General features: G+C 33.6%; 1 protein-coding gene and 1 non-coding gene across 2 annotated transcripts; one reads left to right on the top strand and one right to left on the bottom strand.

Annotated features, from left to right (window-relative positions):
- Positions 1 to 3,049: 3,049 nt before the first annotated feature.
- LOC104118414 (uncharacterized) lies at positions 3,050 to 7,026 on the top strand. Its single transcript, XM_070201467.1, has 8 exons — positions 3,050 to 3,595; positions 3,671 to 5,224; positions 5,279 to 5,603; positions 5,797 to 5,930; positions 6,102 to 6,228; positions 6,319 to 6,509; positions 6,592 to 6,738; positions 6,988 to 7,026. Exons 1-8 carry the CDS (start codon positions 3,251 to 3,253, stop codon positions 7,024 to 7,026), a joined length of 2,862 nt encoding a protein of 953 aa, XP_070057568.1. The 5' UTR covers positions 3,050 to 3,250.
- LOC117273016 (small nucleolar RNA R71) lies at positions 3,299 to 3,405 on the bottom strand. Its single transcript, XR_004502987.1, has one exon. It is a non-coding gene; the product is annotated as a small nucleolar RNA R71 (small nucleolar RNA).
- Positions 7,027 to 19,733: the final 12,707 nt, after the last annotated feature.

Here is a 19,733-nt window from a genome sequence, read left to right as displayed (position 1 = left end):
AGGAATAACCTTATGCTTCACTTTAGTTATTCAAAGCAGAACAAAAAAATATGGTGCTATAAGGTGGTTAGTAAAAGAATAGTAAGTAAGTTTTGAGTAGATAAGGGGAATTAGCAATGCCAGCAGAGGTAGTAGAGGTATGATTTGATTTACTTAGCCAAGTTAACACTAGTGAGTGGGTAACAGTTTGAAATATCGAACACGTGTTAGAAACTAAAGAGTTTAAGTTAAACTCGAACTACAATGACAGTTGATGGAAACAAAATTAGCTACGCAGTAAGAGAGGAAGCTACAGAAGAATAACCTTTAAGAGTTACCGAAAAGGGGTTTTTCCAAGATTGATAGTGTGAGCAGAGTTAGATTATTAAGATTGTGTATGATAATTATGAATATATTATCTTTTCATTTATATAAGTAATTTAGTTTTTTCTAGTAAGAACGATTGCTCAGAAGTAAGTCGGAAGATGAGTCACCATTGATGTAAAGTTCAAGGAATTGCAGAAGATAAGAGAAGTTGTTCGGATCCCAACAAAAGAGAAGGATCCGCAAGTACAAGACCTTAACCTTTGGTTTAAGGAGGAGATATGAGATTCGTCAGTAAATCCAGTTGGAGATTTGAAACTCGCTGATGGATATAATTTATTCATATATTTTTATATATAAATATTAAATATTTTAAATAAAACATGAATAAATATACCATGTTCTCCCATATTTTCTAACATATTTCGCAGGAGGAAGAGCATATGAAAATTGAAGAAAAGAAGCAAAAAAAGAGTGGGAATTGAGTAGTCAATCGGGAATGAAGAAGAAAATATAACACCATAGTTGCGACAATGGCAATTGGAAATCATGGAGCAAATTACATAGTTAAAACTAGCAAACTATAGTTGAAACTATGGTTCTTCCTCTGCAGAATGAAACTCAATTGGTAAGGTCATAGTTGCACCTACAATTTTCATAGTTGCAACTATGGAGAACCTTAGGCAAGAAAACTCTATAAATAGAGTGTGAATTTTGAAGAGAAGACATTGAGTCTTACGGGAGAAAATTACTTTTTGGTCTCTCTCTCTTGTTTTTAGTATTTCCTACTAGTTCTCTTTCTTTTAGAAGAATAATATTTCTTCATAAGTTCTTTGTTCCTAAATTAGTTTTTCTTACTTCGTAATGGAGTAACTTCTTTTGTTGGGATAGTTGATGAAGTTTAATATATATATTTATAATATTATCTCAGTTTAATACATCCTTGGCTTGAAATTTTCTTTTTATACTTTGTACTGTGCCGTAATAATAGTTTTAATTAATTATTATTATCACTTCTACATAGTTTATCTCTAAGTTATTCTTATATTGATTTTGCAATTCTCACGAAGCAAAATTGATATATAATAACTAATGAATAATTAGTAGAGTGGGAGTAATTTTTAGTAATCTATTATTCCAATTTCGTAATCTTGCTTGCCTCAATTTTAATTCTTACGGAGGAATTGTTGTAGGCAAGATTATTAATTTTTTTTACTAAAAATATTCTCACGAAGTTTTTACTACCTCTTAGCACAATTCAAGCAAGAAAAATATTTCGGTATAATCGTCACTAGTTTTAACTCAATTAATCACATAATCTCACGGAGTGCTATTAATTGACTACTTCTTAGTGAGTTAAATATAATTATATTAGTAATAAATAATTATTCCTAAGAGAAATACATGTAAAAATTGAGATTTTATTGTAATATATTATCAAGTGAATTCAACGATTCCCAACTCTTTTAAATTATAAATCTTCCGAAAGTTCTTGGTTTTTGTTTAAGTAATTAACAAGCTTTAAACCTCACTCACTTTTCATCAAACTGATTCTCTCAAATAGTAGTTGAAATATTAAAAGTCTGTAGCATAAATGTTCCAATCTCTGTGGGACGATATCATAAACTATACTAGAATTTGACAAAGCACGAGCAGGAAAATCCTATACACATTGGCCTCGTCAAATTTTTGGCACCGTTGCCGGGGATTGGCATACATCTACTTCAGATTAAATATTTTGTTACTAATTTGAGACTTTATTATTGTTATATGTTATTATTATCACTATTTACTAAGTAGTACTATAACTACTACTATCATATTAATATTATCGTTTTCTTTTCGTAACAGCACTCTAAAAAAAACATATTAGTACTTCTTCCTATTATTGCTATCATTAGCTTTCCTTCGTTATATTTAGTATAATTATTATTAGTACTATCACTTGTTGTATCATTTTTTTTTCTCATTGCAAGTACTTCGATGTACTTCTTTTTCTAATTTTCAATATAGTTTGTTGTTACATATTATTATTTTCTTATCATTGTTTATTGTTTTTTTTGTAATATTTTATCATTATTATTAGTACTTCTACAGTGTTATTCTCACTTATCACCATTATTACTCACTAGTACAACTTTTGTTTATACTTAATAATACTCTGATCTATTAAAATTCATTATTAGTATTACTACTAACGCTTAATTGTTAGTTTCATTGTTTTATATATATATTTTTTATTATTTTATTAGTAGCTTAATTAATAGTATTATTATATACAATATTATGGTATTTGTTTTTCTTCACTAACTATCTATATTCTCTTTGAAATTTTCTATAGTTTAGTTATCAATTACTAGCACTACATTAGGAATTAAATTTAATTTTTTTTCACTTTTAAATTTTTAAGTAGTTTATGACCCGCTCTTCTACAAAAGAGTTGGCTAATTACGATCCTGAAATTGAAAGATCTCTTCGATTGCGTAGGAAAGGACAAGCATTATCTTCTCAAAGCATAACTTGTGATAGAATAGAGCACCAACTAGAAGATGATAATAATCCACTGGAGATTCCACCACCAGTTCATGTAGAGGAGCAGTTTGATGAAGTGGCGCCAAGATCAGCAAACAGAATCCTTAGGGATTATGCTAGACCTGATCGCTTCAACTGCGAATCTAGTGTCAGGAAGCCCCCAGTGACAGCCAACAACTTTGAAATCAGGACCGGCCTGAATCAAACAATTCAACAATCTTGTGTCTTCACTGGTGATACAAGTGAAGATCCACATAGTCATTTAATTAATTTTCTAGAACTTGTAGAAACTGCTAAGTACAATAGAGTACCTCCTGAAGCTATCAAGTTAAGGCTATTTTCTTTTTCTCTAAAAGGAGATGCCAAGACTTAGTTGCGAAGTTTACCTCAAGGGTCCATTACGACATGGGACCAGATGACTCAGAAGTTTTTAAACAAATATTTTTCCCCTGCTAAAATCACAAAGTTAAGGCAAGACATATCTAATTTCTTGCAGACTGACATTGAATCAGTTTATCAAGCTTGGAAAAGATTAAAAGCAATGTTAAGAAAATGCCCACACCATGAAATTTCTGAACATATACAATTGTACATTTTCTATCACGGGTTAAAACCCTCTACTAGAAATGTGATAGATGCAGCTGCAGGAGGTTCTGTAATGGGAAAAACCACAGAGGAAGCATTGCAACTGTTGAATGAAATTTCTGAGAATGCTATCCAATGGCCATCCGAGCATGTAATCATTAAAAAGGCTGCTACGGTAAATCAAGTTGATGCCTTGAATACACTAACGCAGTAGATTATTTCTTTGGCACAAAAGTTTGAATCTTTTCAGGTGAATACACAACAATCAAACCAATATGAGGCTTGTGACATGTGTGGAGAAAACTACCAGAATTATGAATGCCAAGCAACCAATCAAACGGATGAACAAGTTAATGTCATCGGTTACAAGCCATATCCTTTTGGGAGTCCAATAAAACAAAAGCATCCAGGATTTCAGTGGAGTAACCCAAATGGTGCAGAAAACTCTCAAAGATTCAAGAAACAACAGGTGCAGGGGCCGCCAGGATACCAGAGTCAAAATCGTGGGCAACCGAATTACAGACCTTATCAGCAAGCAGGACCATATCAACAAGCAGGGTCATACCAGCAGAGGCCTCAACAAACTCATCCAAGTCTTGATAACCTTTTATACAAGTATATTAAGGTCACTGATAAAAATATGGAAAGCCAAAATTCATCCCTCAAAAATCTAGAAATTCAATTAAGCCAATTGGCAGCTCTTGTGTCAGAAAAGATTCAGGGTCCCTTACCAAGCAATACAGAGAAAAATTCAAAGGAGCACCTTAAAGCCATTACTTTACGGTTAGGTAAGGAACTTGATGAACCTTATGCAGACAGACAAAAAAAGAACCAGACAGAACAACAGGTAGACAAAGGTAAGAATATTGAACAACCATCTGAACCATCAAAGGAGAAAGAAATAAAGAATAAGGAAAAAAAGATTTCTGAAAAAATGACTGCCCCGCCTGTGACAATTTCTTTTCCACAAAAAATGAAACGAGAAAAACTTGATGGTCAATTTGCAAAGTTTTTGAAAATCTTGAAACAGATTCATATTAATATTTCTTTCACTGATGCTTTGTTGCAAATGCCTTCATATGCTAAATTTTTAAAAGAAATTTTGTTAAGTAAAAGAAAATTGGAAGAAGTTTCTGTGGTAATGCTTACTGAAAAATGTAGTGCTATACTTCAAAATAAGCTACCACAAAAACTTGGTGATCATGAAAGTTTTACCATTCTATGCACTTTAGGAGGAGTATATTTTGAAAAAGCACTTTGTGATTCTGGAGCTTCAATAAATTTGATGCCATTTTCTATCTTTAGAAAATTGGATCTCAGTGAAATGAAGGACATAGGTGTTTCACTTCAGTTTGCAGATCAAAGTACTAAGAAACCTAAGGGAATAATTGAAAATGTGCTTGTAAGAGTAGATAAGTTTGTGTTCCCCGTAGATTTTATAGTGCTTGAAATGAAAGAATGTCCTGATGAACGAATAATTTTGGGTAAACCATTTCTTGCTACAGGAAGAGCAATCATAGATGTTCATCAAGGACAACTAATTTTGAGAGTTGATGAAGAAAGAGTTATTTTTTATATACAAAAGATACTAAGATTTTCAGGAGATGAGGCATCATCTTTATGCTTTTCTATTGACATGATTAGTGATCGTGCAGATGAATTCAAAGATGATCAATTAATTTTTGACTCAATGGAAAGATATTTGACCAAATCAGGCACTACACAAGATGTTGATCCCACAATCAGGAAAGAAGCTGAAAGACTGGAAAATGATTCTAAGGATAAAGAGATGCAATCAGAAGAAGTTTAACCGAAAATTAAACTCAAAGTTCTCCCTTCTTATTTAAAATATGTTTAGCTTGAGCAAGAATTATTTTCAGTAATTATTTCATCTTCTTTGACTGCAGAACAAGAAGAAAGACTAATTCAAGTCTTAAAAGCACATAAAGGAGCTTTAGGTTGGACTATAGAGGATATCAAAGGGATTAGTCCAGCAATTTGTACGCGTAGAATCCTCATGGAGGATATCTACAAGCCAATAATCCAACCCCAAAGGAGATTGAATCATGCAATGCAGGAAGTAGTGAAAAAGGAGATTGTCAAGCTTTTAGCAGCAGGTATTATTTACCCAATTTCAGACAGCCCTTGGGTAAGTCCAGTTCAGGTAGTACCAAAGAAAGGAGGTATGACAGTTATAAAGAATGAAAATAATGAACTCATACCTACAAGGACTGTTACAGGATGGAGAGTCTGTATTGATTATAGACATCTCAATGATGCTACCAGAAAAGATCATTTTCCTTTACTATTTATTGATCAAATATTTGGAAAGAATTGCAGGATATGGTTTTTACTATTTTTTTGATGGTTATTCAGGGTATAACCAAATACCAATTGTACCCGAAGATCAGGATAAGATAACTTTCACATGTCCTCACGGAACATATACCTATAGGAGAATGCCATTTGGTCTATGCAATGCCCCTGCTACGTTTCAGCATTGCATATCAGTAATTTTTTCTAACATGACTGAAAAATTTATTGAAATTTTTATGGATGATTTTACACTCTTTGGCAAAATATTTGAAGATTGTCTTTACCACTTGACTTTAGTTCTTAAGAGATGTGAAGAGACAAACTTGATTCTGAATTGGGAAAAATATTATTTTATGGTTATATAGGGAATTATTTTAGGACATAAAATCACTGCTAATGTAATAGAAGTTGATAAGACTAAAATTGATCTTATAGCAGGATTACCCCCTCCCACAACTGTTAAAGGCATTAGAAGCTTTCTAGGTCATGCAGGTTTTTACAGGCGGTTCATAAAGAATTTTTTAAAGATTTCAAAACCTCTGACTAACCTCTTGATAAAAGATATTAAGTTTGATTTTTCAGGTGATTGTATGATAGCTTTTGACACCCTGAAGGAGAAATTATCAACTGCCCCTGTAGTTGTGTCCCCTGATTGGAGTCAGCCTTTTGAGGTTATGTGTGATGCTAGTGATACGGCAATTGGAGCTGTTTTAGGCCAGAGAAAGGATAAGATTTTTCGTCCCATTTACTATGCTAGTAGAACACTAAATGAGGTTCAACTAAATTATGCCACAACAGAAAAAGAGTTACTGGCAGTAGTATTTGTATTTGAAAATTTTTGTTCTTATTTGATAGGAACGAAGGTCACTGTTTTTTACTGACCATGCAGCTCTAAAATACCTCTTAGAAAATAAGGATGCTCGACCTAGATTGTTAAGATGGATTTTACTTCTGCAAGAATTTGACCTTAAGATAAAAGACAAAAAAGGAACAGAGAATCAGGTAACTGACCATTTGTCTAGACTAGAAGACCCTCCCCTTGAGTTCAGCTAGATAAAAGAAGAATTTTCTGATGTTCAAATTTTTTAGTTGACTATATTGTGACTCAACCACCTTGGTTCGCAGATATTGCTAATTACTTGATTGGAAGATGGACACCCCAAGATATCTCTTACTAACAGAGAAAAAAGCTTATTTTTTATGCTAAGTATTATTTATGGAATGAACCTTACTTGTTCAAAATTTGTGCAGATAATACCATCAGGAGGTGTGTACCTGAAGAAGAGATGACCAAAATTTTGTATCACTGTCATGATGGAGCAATTGGAGGTCATTATGCTGCAAACCGTACGGCATTTAAAGTATTGGAGGCCGGATTTTTCTAGCCAACACTCTTCAAAGATGCCCGAGCATATGTCGCACAATGTGACAGGTGTCAGAAAATAGGTAATATCACTAAGAGAGATGAGATGCCATTACAATCAATAAAAGAATGTGAAATATTTGATGTTTGGGGAATAGATTTCATGGGTCCTTTTCCTTCTTCTCATTCTTTTGAATATTTTTACTAGATTTGGCATATCTCGAGTAATCATTAGTGATCAAGGAACTCATTTCATGAATAGGCATATCATGCTCAAACACAAGGGCAAGTTAAAGTTTCCAACCGCGAGTTAAAAAGAATTCTGGAAAAGACAGTTGGAATTTCAAGAAAAGACTAGTCTTTAAAATTAGATGATGCATTATGGCATACCGAACGACGTTCAAAACACCAATTGGAACATCCCCATATAAATTAGTCTTTGGGAAGGCTTGCCATTTGCTATTTGAATTAGAACACAAAGAATTTTGGGCACTCAAAGCATTAAACTTTGAATTAACCTCTGCTGGTAAAAAGAGATTTTTTTCAGGTTAATGAATTGGAAGAACTGAGGCAGGAAGCTTATGAAAATGCCAGAATTTTCAAAGAAAAAATAAAAATATGGCATGACAATTTGATCCGACAAAAAAATTTTAGAATTGGAGATCGTTTACTTCTTTACAATAGTCGACTCAGGCTATTCCCAGGAAATTAAAATCCAGGTGGACAGGTTCTTACAATGTTACAGGTGTTACTTCCTATGGAGCAATCGAAATTCAACAGAGAAGTGGAGGAGACAAATTTAAGATTATTGTACAACCGGGACATCCCATGAAGGCCTCTACAAAAACAGAGCCATCTATACAGGAGTAATTCCATGCTGGTCGGTATGCCTAAGTCACTGGTTGGTTAACCATCTAATTATGTAAATTAATTGTTGGCTCAGGTAAATTTTTTGGTTTATATCAAAACCCGGATCCTATGACTGTTAAGGTGTTAAATTAGTCCAGTCTATTACACATAGAACGTGTGTGGTCACAGTTTCTTTCAAGCTTTCTTCTGTGATTGTAAATGTGAAAGCCAAAAACATATATATTTTTACTAATAGAATAATTCTCTCTCTCTCTCTCTCTCTCTCTCTCTCTCTATATATATATATATATATATATATATAGAGAGAGAGAGAGAGAGAGAGAGAAAGAGAGAGAGAGATAGATAATTTATAAATATTTACGAAATATCAAGTGCTTAGCTATATGTCATAATTCTATTACTTTGTTTTAAAAAAAATGAAAAATGCATATAATAATATAAAAAGAATGATCACGTTCTTTCTTTAAAAGTTGTTATAAGGAAATTTCTCTTTTGTTAATTTTTTTTTTCTCCTTGAAAAAAAAAATCTATAATATTATAATAATTTTCTTTTTCTTAATGATTGTGTCACTGTAGGTTTTTAATTAGTAAAATAAATTATTTCTATTGTGCACAAATATTAAGTCTTTTCTTCATTATCATATCAGTTATATGCCTACGACTTTAATTTTGTGAAGGCAAAACTAGCTTCTCCAACTCGCAAGATCAAAGGAATTGAGAAAAGTTATTATCACAAGAAGGTAGACTCAATAATTTTTCTAGAACTTGCTTTAAATGTTCTTCGAGGCGAAATAATGGATGACACTGATTCTTGAAAGATGAAATTAGACTTTCTTTGATACACCTTTTAGCCTCTTTTAGTTTATTTTCTCCAAGAAAAAAAAAGTTTTTACCTCTTAGAACCTATCTTTGAGCCTTTATCCTATTTGTTTTTAAAAACAGCATGGTCTATAATCCATAAACAAAAAAAATAAAACGACAAAGATGTATATTACTATTATAGTTATTACTTCTACCAGCCATGATAAGTAATGTTTGTTAGAAAAATGGAAGAAAGATTGTGCAAGGCACGAAACAGAAAAGAAAACAAAAGGAGAGAGATCTAATATATAAGAGTGTGTATATTCTTATATCTCTTTATGTTGATGAAAGCATATATATACAAAAAGAAAAGAAAATGCCAAAATACTAGGGGAAAAAAATGAAATATTTAATATCAAGGAGCATTTGCTCCAAGCTAGAAGAAGAAAAGTCACTACAAAAATATTTTTATCCTACCAGCCTGAAACCTGACATTATAAGCCAAGAAAAAGTCCTAAATAGATTTCAAAAATCAGTGTTGAATCTATATTAGTGGAGATTAACATGAAGAGCAAGCCTATGGATGAAGAATTGTGATATTCAAGGCGTGTGATAATAAAGTTATCAATTCCGAAAGATTCAAGAGAAAAAGAACGCAAAATTTTGTTTTTTAAAAAAAAATGAAATCAGAAGCAAGGTAAAAGATTTGGTGAAGCTTAAAAGATTAATCATTTGGCATGATGGGGGAAATTATTTTGAATAAATTTTTTATCCTACAAAGACCAAAAGTTTTGAAGAAAATGTTACAATTTTTTTTTTTTTAGAAATGTTTTTCCTCGAGGACGAGCAAAGATTCAAGTGTGGGGGAATTTGATGGATATAATTTATTCATATATTTTTATATATAAATATTAAATATTTTAAATAAAACATGAATAAATATACCATGTTCTCCCATATTTTCTAACATACTTCGCAGGAGGAAGAGCTTATGAAAATTGAAGAAAAAAAGCAAAAAAAGAGTGAGAATTGAGTAGTCAACCGGGAATGAAGAAGCAAATATAACACCATAGTTGCGACAATGGCAATTGAAAATTATGGAGCAAATTACATAGTTGCAACTAGCAAACTATAGTTGAAACTATGGTTCTTCCTCTTTAGAATGAAGCTCAAATTGGCAAGGTCATAATTGCACCTACAATTTTTATAGTTGCAACTATGGAGAACCTTAGGCAAGAAAACTCTATAAATAGAGTGTGAATTTTGAAGAGAAGACATTGAGTCTTACGGGAGAAAATTACTTTTTGGTCTCTCTCTCTTTTGTGTTTAGTATTTTCTACTAGTTCTCTTTTCTTTTAGAAGAATAATATTTCTTCACAAGTTTTTTGTTCCTAAATTAGTTTTTCTTACTTCGTAATGGAGTAACTTCTTTTGTTGGGATAGTTGATGAAACTTGATATATATATTTGTAATACTATCTCAGTTTAATACATCCTTGGCTTGAAACTTTCTTTTTATACTTTGTACTGTGCCGTAATAATAGTTTTAATTAATTATTATTATCACTTCTACATAGTTTATCTCTAAGTTATTCTTATATTGATTTTGTAATTCTCACGAAGCAAAATTGATATATAATAACCAATGAATAATTAGTAGAGTGAGAGTAATTTTTAGTAATCTATTATTCCAACTTCGTAATCTTGCTTGCCATAGTTTTAATTCTCACGGAGAAATTATTGTAAGCAAGATTATTGATTTTTTTTAGTAAAACTATTCTCACGAAGTTTTTACTATCTCTTAGCACAATTCAAGCAAGAAAAATATTTCGGTATAATCGTCACTAGTTTTAACTCAATTAATCACATAACCTCACGGAGTGCTATTAATTGACTACTTCTTAGTGAGTTAAATATAATTATATTAGCAATAAACAATTATTCCTAAGAGAAATACATGTAAAAATTGAGATTTTATTGTAATATATTATCAAGTGAATTCAACGATTCCCAACTCTTTTAAATTATAAATCTTCCGAAAGTTCTTGATTTTTGTTTAAGTAATTAATAAGCTTTAAACCTCACTCACTTTTTATCAAACTGATTCTCTCAAATAGTAGTTGAAATATTAAAAGTCTGTAGCATAGATGTTCCAATCTCTGTGGGACGATATCATAAACTATACTAGAATTTGACAAAGCACGAGAAGGAAAATCCTATACATATTGGCCTCGTCACCCGCATAGTTAGCATAGGATAAACTATAAAATCATGCCCAGTTATGTATCACGAGGGTAGTTCCATTGTACGAGAATCTAATCTTTAGAGTACTGGTCAAAGACTTGCTCACAACAATATTGTAAGTATTTTCAGGAAGTACCTTAAAGGGATAATCAAGTATGGGAAGTATAGCTCATGACTGAGGCAGACAAGAGAACTATGGTGAAAGAAGTTCATCACTTAGCCAAGCTAGGAGTTCGACTTTCGGATTCCGAAGATGGTAGAGTTGTTGTATTGTTCCTCCTTAGTAGCCGAAGTGAAGGAGAAATAGTTGATGACCCCAGCTTGTTGCAGCAAAAAGAGGGGATTCACAGGCATAAAATGATGTCTTTTGAATAAGGGGGAGATGAAAGTACTTTGAGGTACCAAGATGGACTGTGTAGTCCAGACGTAGTGGGCTCAGAGAGTGGATTATGTCTGAAGCCTAGAATTTTAGGTGTTCTATTTACTAAGGTTCCACAAAGATGTATCATAGTATTAAGGAGATTTACTGGTGGAACGGCATGAAAAAGAACGTCACAAACTTTATAGCCAAGTGTCTGAATTGTCTACAAATGAAAGTCGAGCAACAGAAAGCCTAGTATTTTACCACATAATACATATATTCTTGAGTGAAGATGGTAAATATGGACTTTATAATAGGATTATCTCACTCTTTTTGAAAGCATGATTTAATTGGGTGATTGTAGATCGACTTACCAAGTTATCTCACCTCTTACCAGTGAAGACTGCAGATTCAGTAGAGGATTATGCCAAGTTGTATATCCAAGAAATCATCAGAGTGCATGGGACTCCGTTGTCCATCATTTTATATCGTGGTGCTCAGTTTACAACGAATTTTTAGAATTCCTTTCAGAAAAGATTAGGCACAAGGTTTTCATCCTCAGAAAGATGTCCAGGCAGAGCGCATTATTCAGACACTTGAGGATATGTCATTTAAGTTAAAAGTAATTATGATGATCACATACCTCTCATTAAGTTTGCTTATAATAACATCTTCCATTATAGTATCAAGATGGCACCACACGAAGCTCTGTATGGGCGAAGGTGTAGATCGTCAATTAGTTGGTTCAAAGTTGGTGAAGAAGAGTTGTTGGGACCAAATTTGGTCTATCAGACTATGGAGAAAGTCAAGTTTATTCAAGAGTGTTTGAAAATGACTTAGAGCCGCCAAAAGTCATATTCGGGCATGCGGCATAGAGACCTAGAGTTTCAAGTTAATGATTGGGTGTTTCTGAAAGTTTGGACTATGAAAGGTGTTATAAGATTTGGGAAAAAAGGATATCTCAATCCCAGATACATCGGGCCATATAGTATCCTACGTAGGATCAGCCAAGTAGTTTATGAGTTAGAGTTGCCATCAGAGTTGGCGGCTGTACACCCAATATTTTATGTGTCATGTTATAACATTCAAGTTTCTAGTATTAAGATACCCATATCAGTTCAGTACTCAGATACTCATGTCAGTTCAGTACATTGATACTCATGTCAGTCCAGTACTCAGCTATGCATGCCAACTTAGTACTCAGATATTGATGTCAGTTCAGTGCCCAAATATTCGTTCCAGTTCAGAATTCGCATGTTTCTATCAGACTCGTTTAAGGTCCAGAGTTAGTCGTAGTTATAGCCAGGGCAATCATTCAATGACGAATGATCCCAAGGGGGAAATAATGTAATACTCCGTAAATTTGTCTTAGGTGTGGACATGTTAAATGTGTAGTAATGTTATATTTTATACACAAGAAGTTCTATCGGGATGAGTATGGGTGGAAATAGTTGTTTTAGAATCAAGACGGAGAATGGGGTGCATAAGATTCGATAAAATCGACTAAGTTTACAAGAGGTCTGTCTTCCAGCAGGATTTTGTGAAACTTTATAAGGAATTTAGGAAAATGCAAAACATAAAAGTTGTATCCCTTTGAAATAGCTTTCCAAAAATATATTGTGTAGCCCAACCAGATATCTGTGCAAAATATTATGTGCGTTTTACTAGATGCGCGCCCAAATGGTTCCGTGCGCGGCCGCGCACTTATGGCAGTGCTACTGCCCTGCTGCGCGTCTAGGTGCGTGGTTGTGCCTTCAGCTGCTTGGGGGAGCACCCAGGAAGCTGTTTTATAAGCCTTACTTCGTCCCCACAACCCAAAACACAAAAACTTGCTCTAAAAAGGGAATCTCTCAAGAACCTAACCTCTCCCAAGGTCTCTCCACCATCCAAGGTGAGTTCTAATGGTTATTCTAAGTTAATTTCAATTCTCCAACACCTTATTAACATGGGCAAACCTTTCAAATTATTAGACATTCGATTGGGATATCATTGTTGAGAAAAGAAACCCTAGAACTCGAATTCAAGTGGATTGAACTTCAAAAGGTAATGTCTTCCCCCTCTAATTGATTATAGCATTGGATTAATATTTATAGACTCTAAGTTCATGAGATATGAGTTGATGGGTTTGATAGAAAATCATGAATGATTATAGATTTGGGTTGTTGATTATTGATTATTGATTAAGGGTGTTATTTATCCTATGGATGATGAAGAATGGTATTGATTATAGCAAGTTGATATTTTAGAATTTTCTAGGAGTAAGAGAATGGGATGTTGGGTGTAGAAACACCATTAATGCGGGCTATAAAACTTTATACCCACCAGGTGTTTGATAAAAATCCTAAGTGACCAAAACATGCATATTATTGCTAACATGGAATCCCTTTGACTTGTATTGATAGAGATTAAAGTTGAAAGGGTTGGCGAATGTTGTATTACGCTCAAGAGCAGGATGTTAAGGTATGTGAGGCTAACTCTTTACGTTTGGGAATGTTTATGATTCTCCCTACGTCTCATTCTTTATTACTATTATGAATTGCCTTAGAAAGTAATTATGCCTCAGTTCCTTGAATAGTTGTAGAACTTCTATTCTCTAGCTTTGTAATTCGTTCATGACTTTCATTTCGAACGTTGTGAGCTCAGTGCGTAATCAATATAGACTTGTGTTTAATTCCCATGAGTCTCAGTCTAGATTAATAGCATGTCATAAATAGTTGAAGCATAAGTTCTCATAAGCAGTTCATTAATACATGTCTCAGTTTAGTTCTATTCAGTATTCTAGTATTATGTAACTCAATATAATTCAGTATTTCAGTATCATGTATTGCAGTATGATTCTCAATTCCTGATTTTAAATCCCTGAATGTTGAACCCCTAATTCTCAGTTCCTGATTTTAGTTCTACCGCAGTTTATGTTTTATGCATATTTGGGCATGAGGCCGCAATTTATGCTTTATGCATCTTTGGGCCTGAGGCCGCAGTTATGTACACGTATACTTGGTCCCAAGGCTGCTGTTTGTGCATGTATACTTAGGCCTGAGGCCACAGTTTGTGCATATATATATTGGTCCCGAGGCTGCAGTTTATATATTCAGATAAACAGGTGGTTCATCATTCAGAAGAGAGAGTATACATATCCTTACCTCATTTGTTTAGTTCAGTTATCAGTTATCATTTCAGTTATCAGTGATCAGTTATCATTTTAGTTTCAGTTTCAGTTCAGCATTTATAGTTCTTTCTTTTCAGTTTCTTTACATATCAGTGCAATTCAAATGTACTAATGTCCCTTTTACTTGGGGCCTACATATCACAATGCACGTAATGATTTACAGGTTGACGATTCAGACCGCTAGGATTCTCGTACCAGCTATTTGGTGAGCCCTAGTTCTTTCGGGGCATTATCATTACTTTAGAGTCTTTCAGTATGTATAGATAGTGAGTGTTTCAGTACTTCATTAAGGGCTTCAAAGACTAGAGTAACAGTTAAACAAAGTCAAAGGCTTTTCATGTTAAGCAATTTTAGCTACAGATTATGTTAGTATTTTCGCACTTGATTTATATCATTCAGACTTTCAGTATATCAGCATGTGTTAGTTTATCTTACGCATTTAGTATATTATGATATCACATATTGATACGGCCAGCCAGTTAGTTCACTTGGTCATGTGTAGTCAGGCACCGGGTGCCATGTTACGTCCTGGCCCAGGTTCAGGGCGTGATAAAGACGTTCGACTACGGAAGCTATTCATCTTATTAGGAGGTTGAGGGAGGAGTATAGGGAGAGGAAGAGGGATTTACATATGGTGTTCATCGATTTAGAGAAGACTTACGATAAAGTGCCACGAGAGGTTCTGTGGAGATGTTTGGAGGCTAGAGGTGTTCATGTTGCTTACATTATGGCTATTAAGGACATGTATAATGGAGCTAAGACTCGAGTGAGGACCGTGGGAGGGGGCCTGGAATGCTTCCCATTTATGATGGGTTGCATCAGGGGTCTGCCCTCTGTCCAATTCTATTTGCCTTGGTGATCATAGCGCTGACGCGCCACATACAAGGAGAGGTGTCGTGGCGCATGTTATTTGCAAATGACATTGTTCTGATTGACGAGATATGAGGCGGTGTAAATGGAAGGTTAGAAATTTGGAGGCATACCGTGGAGTCTAAAGGTTTCGAGTTGAGCAGGACCAAGACAGAATACTTAGAGTCCAACTTTAATTGGACAAATGAAAAAATGAGGCTTGATTCTCAAGTCATCCCTAGGAGAGTGAGTTTTAAATACCTTGGGTCAGTTATACAAGGGAATGGAGAGATCGATGAGGATATTACACATTGTATTGGGGCGGGAAGGATGAAATGAAGGCTCGCTTCAAGTGTTTTGTGTGATAAGAATGTGCCACCTAAACTTAATGGTATGTTTTATAGAGCGGTGCTCAGATCGACTATGTTATATATGGAGAAGTGTTGGCCAGTCAAGAACTCCCATGTCTAAAAAATGAAGGTGGCTGAAATGAGGATGTTGAAATAGATGTGCGGGCATACTAGACTAGATAGAATTAGAAATGAAATTATTCGGGACAAGGTGGGTGAGGCCCCTGTGGAGGACAAGATGTGGGAGGCGAGATTTAGATGGTTCGGGCATGTGAAAAGGAGAGGCAAATATGCACCGGTGAGGAGGTGTGATAGGTTAGCCCTGGAGGGCCTAAGGAGAGGTAGAGGTAGGCCGAAGAAGTATTGAGGAGAGGTGATTAGGAAAAATATCTAAACAACCCACTTGGTGGGTGAACAGGTCTACATATGTCCCTATGTATACGCTCTAAAAAGGCAGGGGATTCAATGCTAACCTTCATTGGTGATGGTCTAGTGATCATTTTGCCTTGATAACAAGCATCACAACAAAATTTATCATTTGTAAGAATCTTAAAATTCTTTAATGGATGCCTTTTCGAATTTTCAATAATTCGTCACATCATTATTGATCCAGGATGGCCCAAGCGGCCATGCCAAAGCACAAAAGTATTTAAATCAGTAAACTTCTGGTTTACGATATATAGAGTATGCTTCAACAGTACTAATCTTTGAATAGTATAATCCAGAAGATAAAGTTAGTAACTTTTCTACAATACACTTCTGGACAGAAACATTCTTTGTAATACAAAGATATTCCAAATTCATTTCATATATTGTTTCAACATGATACCCATTCCAGCGGATATCTATAAAACTCAAAAAGCTTCTTCGTGACTTGGAAGAGAATAATGCAATATCTATAATAAGTTTTGTTCCCTTAAACAGAAATATAGTGGCTCTTCCGGCGCCTTCAATCAAACTTATATTACCAAAAATTACAGAAACGTTTGCTTTTTCCCTATGTAAATAAGAAAAATATTTCTGATATTTGAATATGGAATGAGTTGTTCCACTATCAATTACACAAATATTTTTATGACTGGTCTTTGATCCAAACATAATTTAAGGATTATCCATATTTTTCAAAATGACATAAACAAAATAAATATTAGAGTAAACATCATTATCAAAGCATAAATTTTATTTATGTACAACAATTACATAACCATACTATCTAATATAAACACAAAAATTAAAATATTTAAATTTTTACAGATTCATCACCGATCACATGACTTGTTTTTCTTCTAGGAGTGCAAAGTAATCAGCTACTTCCAAATACATGAAGTCTATATTATCTTCAGAAATAAAATTTGCTTTAGTTTTTTTCTCTGTCTTCTTTTGGGAGGCTTGATAAAGCTCAACCAAGTGCTTTGGCGTATGACATGTACGTGACTAGTGCTCTTTTTCTCCACATTATAGCATGCATTTTCTGCATTTGTTGCTTGCACCACTTCATGTTTTTGTTCCTTACTTTTCCACCGCTGGTGGTAAGGAGAGTTGTTTGGTGCATTATAATTACCATGATTAGAGTTTCTTCCCCAACCACGGCTGGGGACACGACCTCTTCCATGTTTAGCTTGGTGGATATTAGTCTCATTCACTTCAGGGAATGGACAAAAACCAGTAGGTCGACTGTCATGATTATTCATTAATAGCCCATTATGTTGCTCGGCCACAAGAAGATGAAAAATAAGTTCAGAATACTTTTTGAATCCCATCCCTACATTGCAGCTGTAGGAGCATATTCGAGGCATGAAAAATGGTGAAAGTTTTCTTCATTATATCATGATCAGTAATATTATCACCACATATTTTTAATTGGAAAATAATTCTTGACATAGCAGAATTATACTCATTGACAGATTTAAAATCTTGTAGCCTTAAATTAGTCCAATCATAACGTGCATGTGAAAGAACGACCATCTTCAGGTGGTCATATCTATCTTTCAAATTATTCCACAATATAACTAGATCTTTAACAATGAGATATTTCATTTTCAAGCCTTCATCATGGTGATGGCGTAGGAATAATATTGCTTTGGCACGGTCTTGGTTTGATACTTAATTTTTATCCTTGATAGTGTCTGCCAGACCCATCGCATCAAGATGAATTTCAGCATCAAGCCCCCAAGACATGTAGTTTTTGCCCGATATATCCAGTGCTACAAATTCAAGTTTAGAAAGGTTTGATATTATTTAGAAGAAAAACAAAGTCCGTATCTTTGATACTTTCAAAGTATGTGCTCGAGATAGCATAGTCTCGTGCTGATAACATGTTATAATATAAAGACTATAAAGTAAATAAATCAAAGACAAGTATAGAGAGAAACTGATATATTATTCAACTTTTAACTGATGTACATAATGAACTGAAAACTCCTTTATTTATAGAAGAAATAAAGCAAGGCTTTTCAGGAAGCAGCTGCAAGGCTTTTCAGGAAGCAGCTGCGAGACTTTTCTTGAGCTGCTTGTATGCTATCTGCGTGAATTGCTCGCAACCTACTTGTTTAATAAGAAGTTGTTGCATGTCATTTCATTGAGCTGCTTGCAACTTGCCTGCATCAGCTACTTGTAGATAAATTTCAATAGAGTACTAAATGGATAATGTTCTTCAAGAAGATTATTTACAGCAGAGTAATAAATGGACATCCATAATATAATATTTTTATAACAAGGCGTAACTTCTTTCGATATGGCCTGCTTTGAACAAAAAAGAAAAGAAAAGAAAAAAATGTCAAAAAGGGAGGGAAAAATAACAATTGTTGGATAAAGAGGTGCTACATCACCTTTACATGTAACTATTTAAGACGTGAACTAATTATATAAAATATTTTTTTACACTATTCCTTGTATATAATTCATTCTTGTTTGAATTTGTCGTTCGTACATAAGTGTTTATACTTTCACATCCACATATAACGTATTGTTTTACTTTCAGTTTAAAAGAGAATTTGTAAGTGCTTTTACGCTTGAACTACATTAGAATAATGTTTTACAACTTTCAAGAATTCAAGCTTTAATTTTGATGTGATTGTTTATCTGTGAAACAATCTTTTCAAGTCATTATTAATTATTTTTTCATTAAATACATATAAGTCAAGTTAATATATTATAATTTCTATCGAAGCCATTATACAAAATGGGAAATAAGACAAAAAAAACTCCAACTATTTCATTTCAACCAAAAATATTTTGGAACTTAAAAGAGTTCTCTTGAGATCTTCCAACAAGTTTAACAAGCCTATGAGGCCCACTACACCAAACGATTTTCCTCTCCACGAATTTAGTTGAATTCCTATTTGACTTCATCAATGATAGAGGTAAAAATTGCATGGGACGTCCTATTTGGTCGCCCCTTTTTAATTTATACCCGTTTTATTTTTTCGTTTGTATCCGTACCCATTTTTTTGTTAAAAGCATTTTAAAAAGACGATTTTGCCCTTCTTTAATAAAAACTATTGACAAACTGCATGACAAAAATTTAAGCATGTTTAGGCTGAAGTTTTAGCAAATAAACTAAAAAACTTCAGCTTGTTTAGACTAAAGTTTCGGATAAAACTCAGGACAAAACTATAGACTGCGCTACAAAACTTCAGCATATTTTGGTATGAAATTTTAGCAAATGAACTAAATAATTTCAGCATGCATTAGCAAAAACTCTTTAGAAAATTACATATTTCAAAACAAAAACTTAAGCATGTTTAGTCTGAAATTTTAGCAAATGAACTAAAAAATTTCAGCATGTTTAGTCTGAAGTTTTAGCAAATGAACTAAATAATTTTTACATGTTTTGTCTGAAATTTTAGCAAATGAACTAAATAACTTCAGCATGCATTAGCAAAAACTCATTAAAAAATTACATACTACAAGATAAAAACTTAAGCATGTTTAGTCTGAAGTTTTAGCAAATATGAACTAAAAAAGTTAAGCATGTTTAGTCTGAAGTTTT

This window comes from Nicotiana tomentosiformis, chromosome 4 (genome assembly GCF_000390325.3).
Source record: "Nicotiana tomentosiformis chromosome 4, ASM39032v3, whole genome shotgun sequence".
Taxonomy (NCBI): domain Eukaryota; kingdom Viridiplantae; phylum Streptophyta; class Magnoliopsida; order Solanales; family Solanaceae; genus Nicotiana; species Nicotiana tomentosiformis.
Note: the sequence above shows the minus strand (reverse complement) of the source record. Positions and strands in the feature narration are given on the sequence as shown.

What these genes read in the sequence shown, in the direction of transcription:
- LOC104118414 (XM_070201467.1), top strand. Translation starts at nt 3,251, where the DNA reads ATGACTCAGAAGTTTTTAAACAAATATTTTTCCCCTGCTAAAATCACA. An exon ending in TCATTAAAAAGGCTGCTACG is followed by an intron (nt 3,596 to 3,670) that starts GTAAATCAAGTT and finishes GAATCTTTTCAG; the next exon opens with GTGAATACACAACAATCAAA. An exon ending in AAGAGATGCAATCAGAAGAA is followed by an intron (nt 5,225 to 5,278) that starts GTTTAACCGAAA and finishes AAATATGTTTAG; the next exon opens with CTTGAGCAAGAATTATTTTC.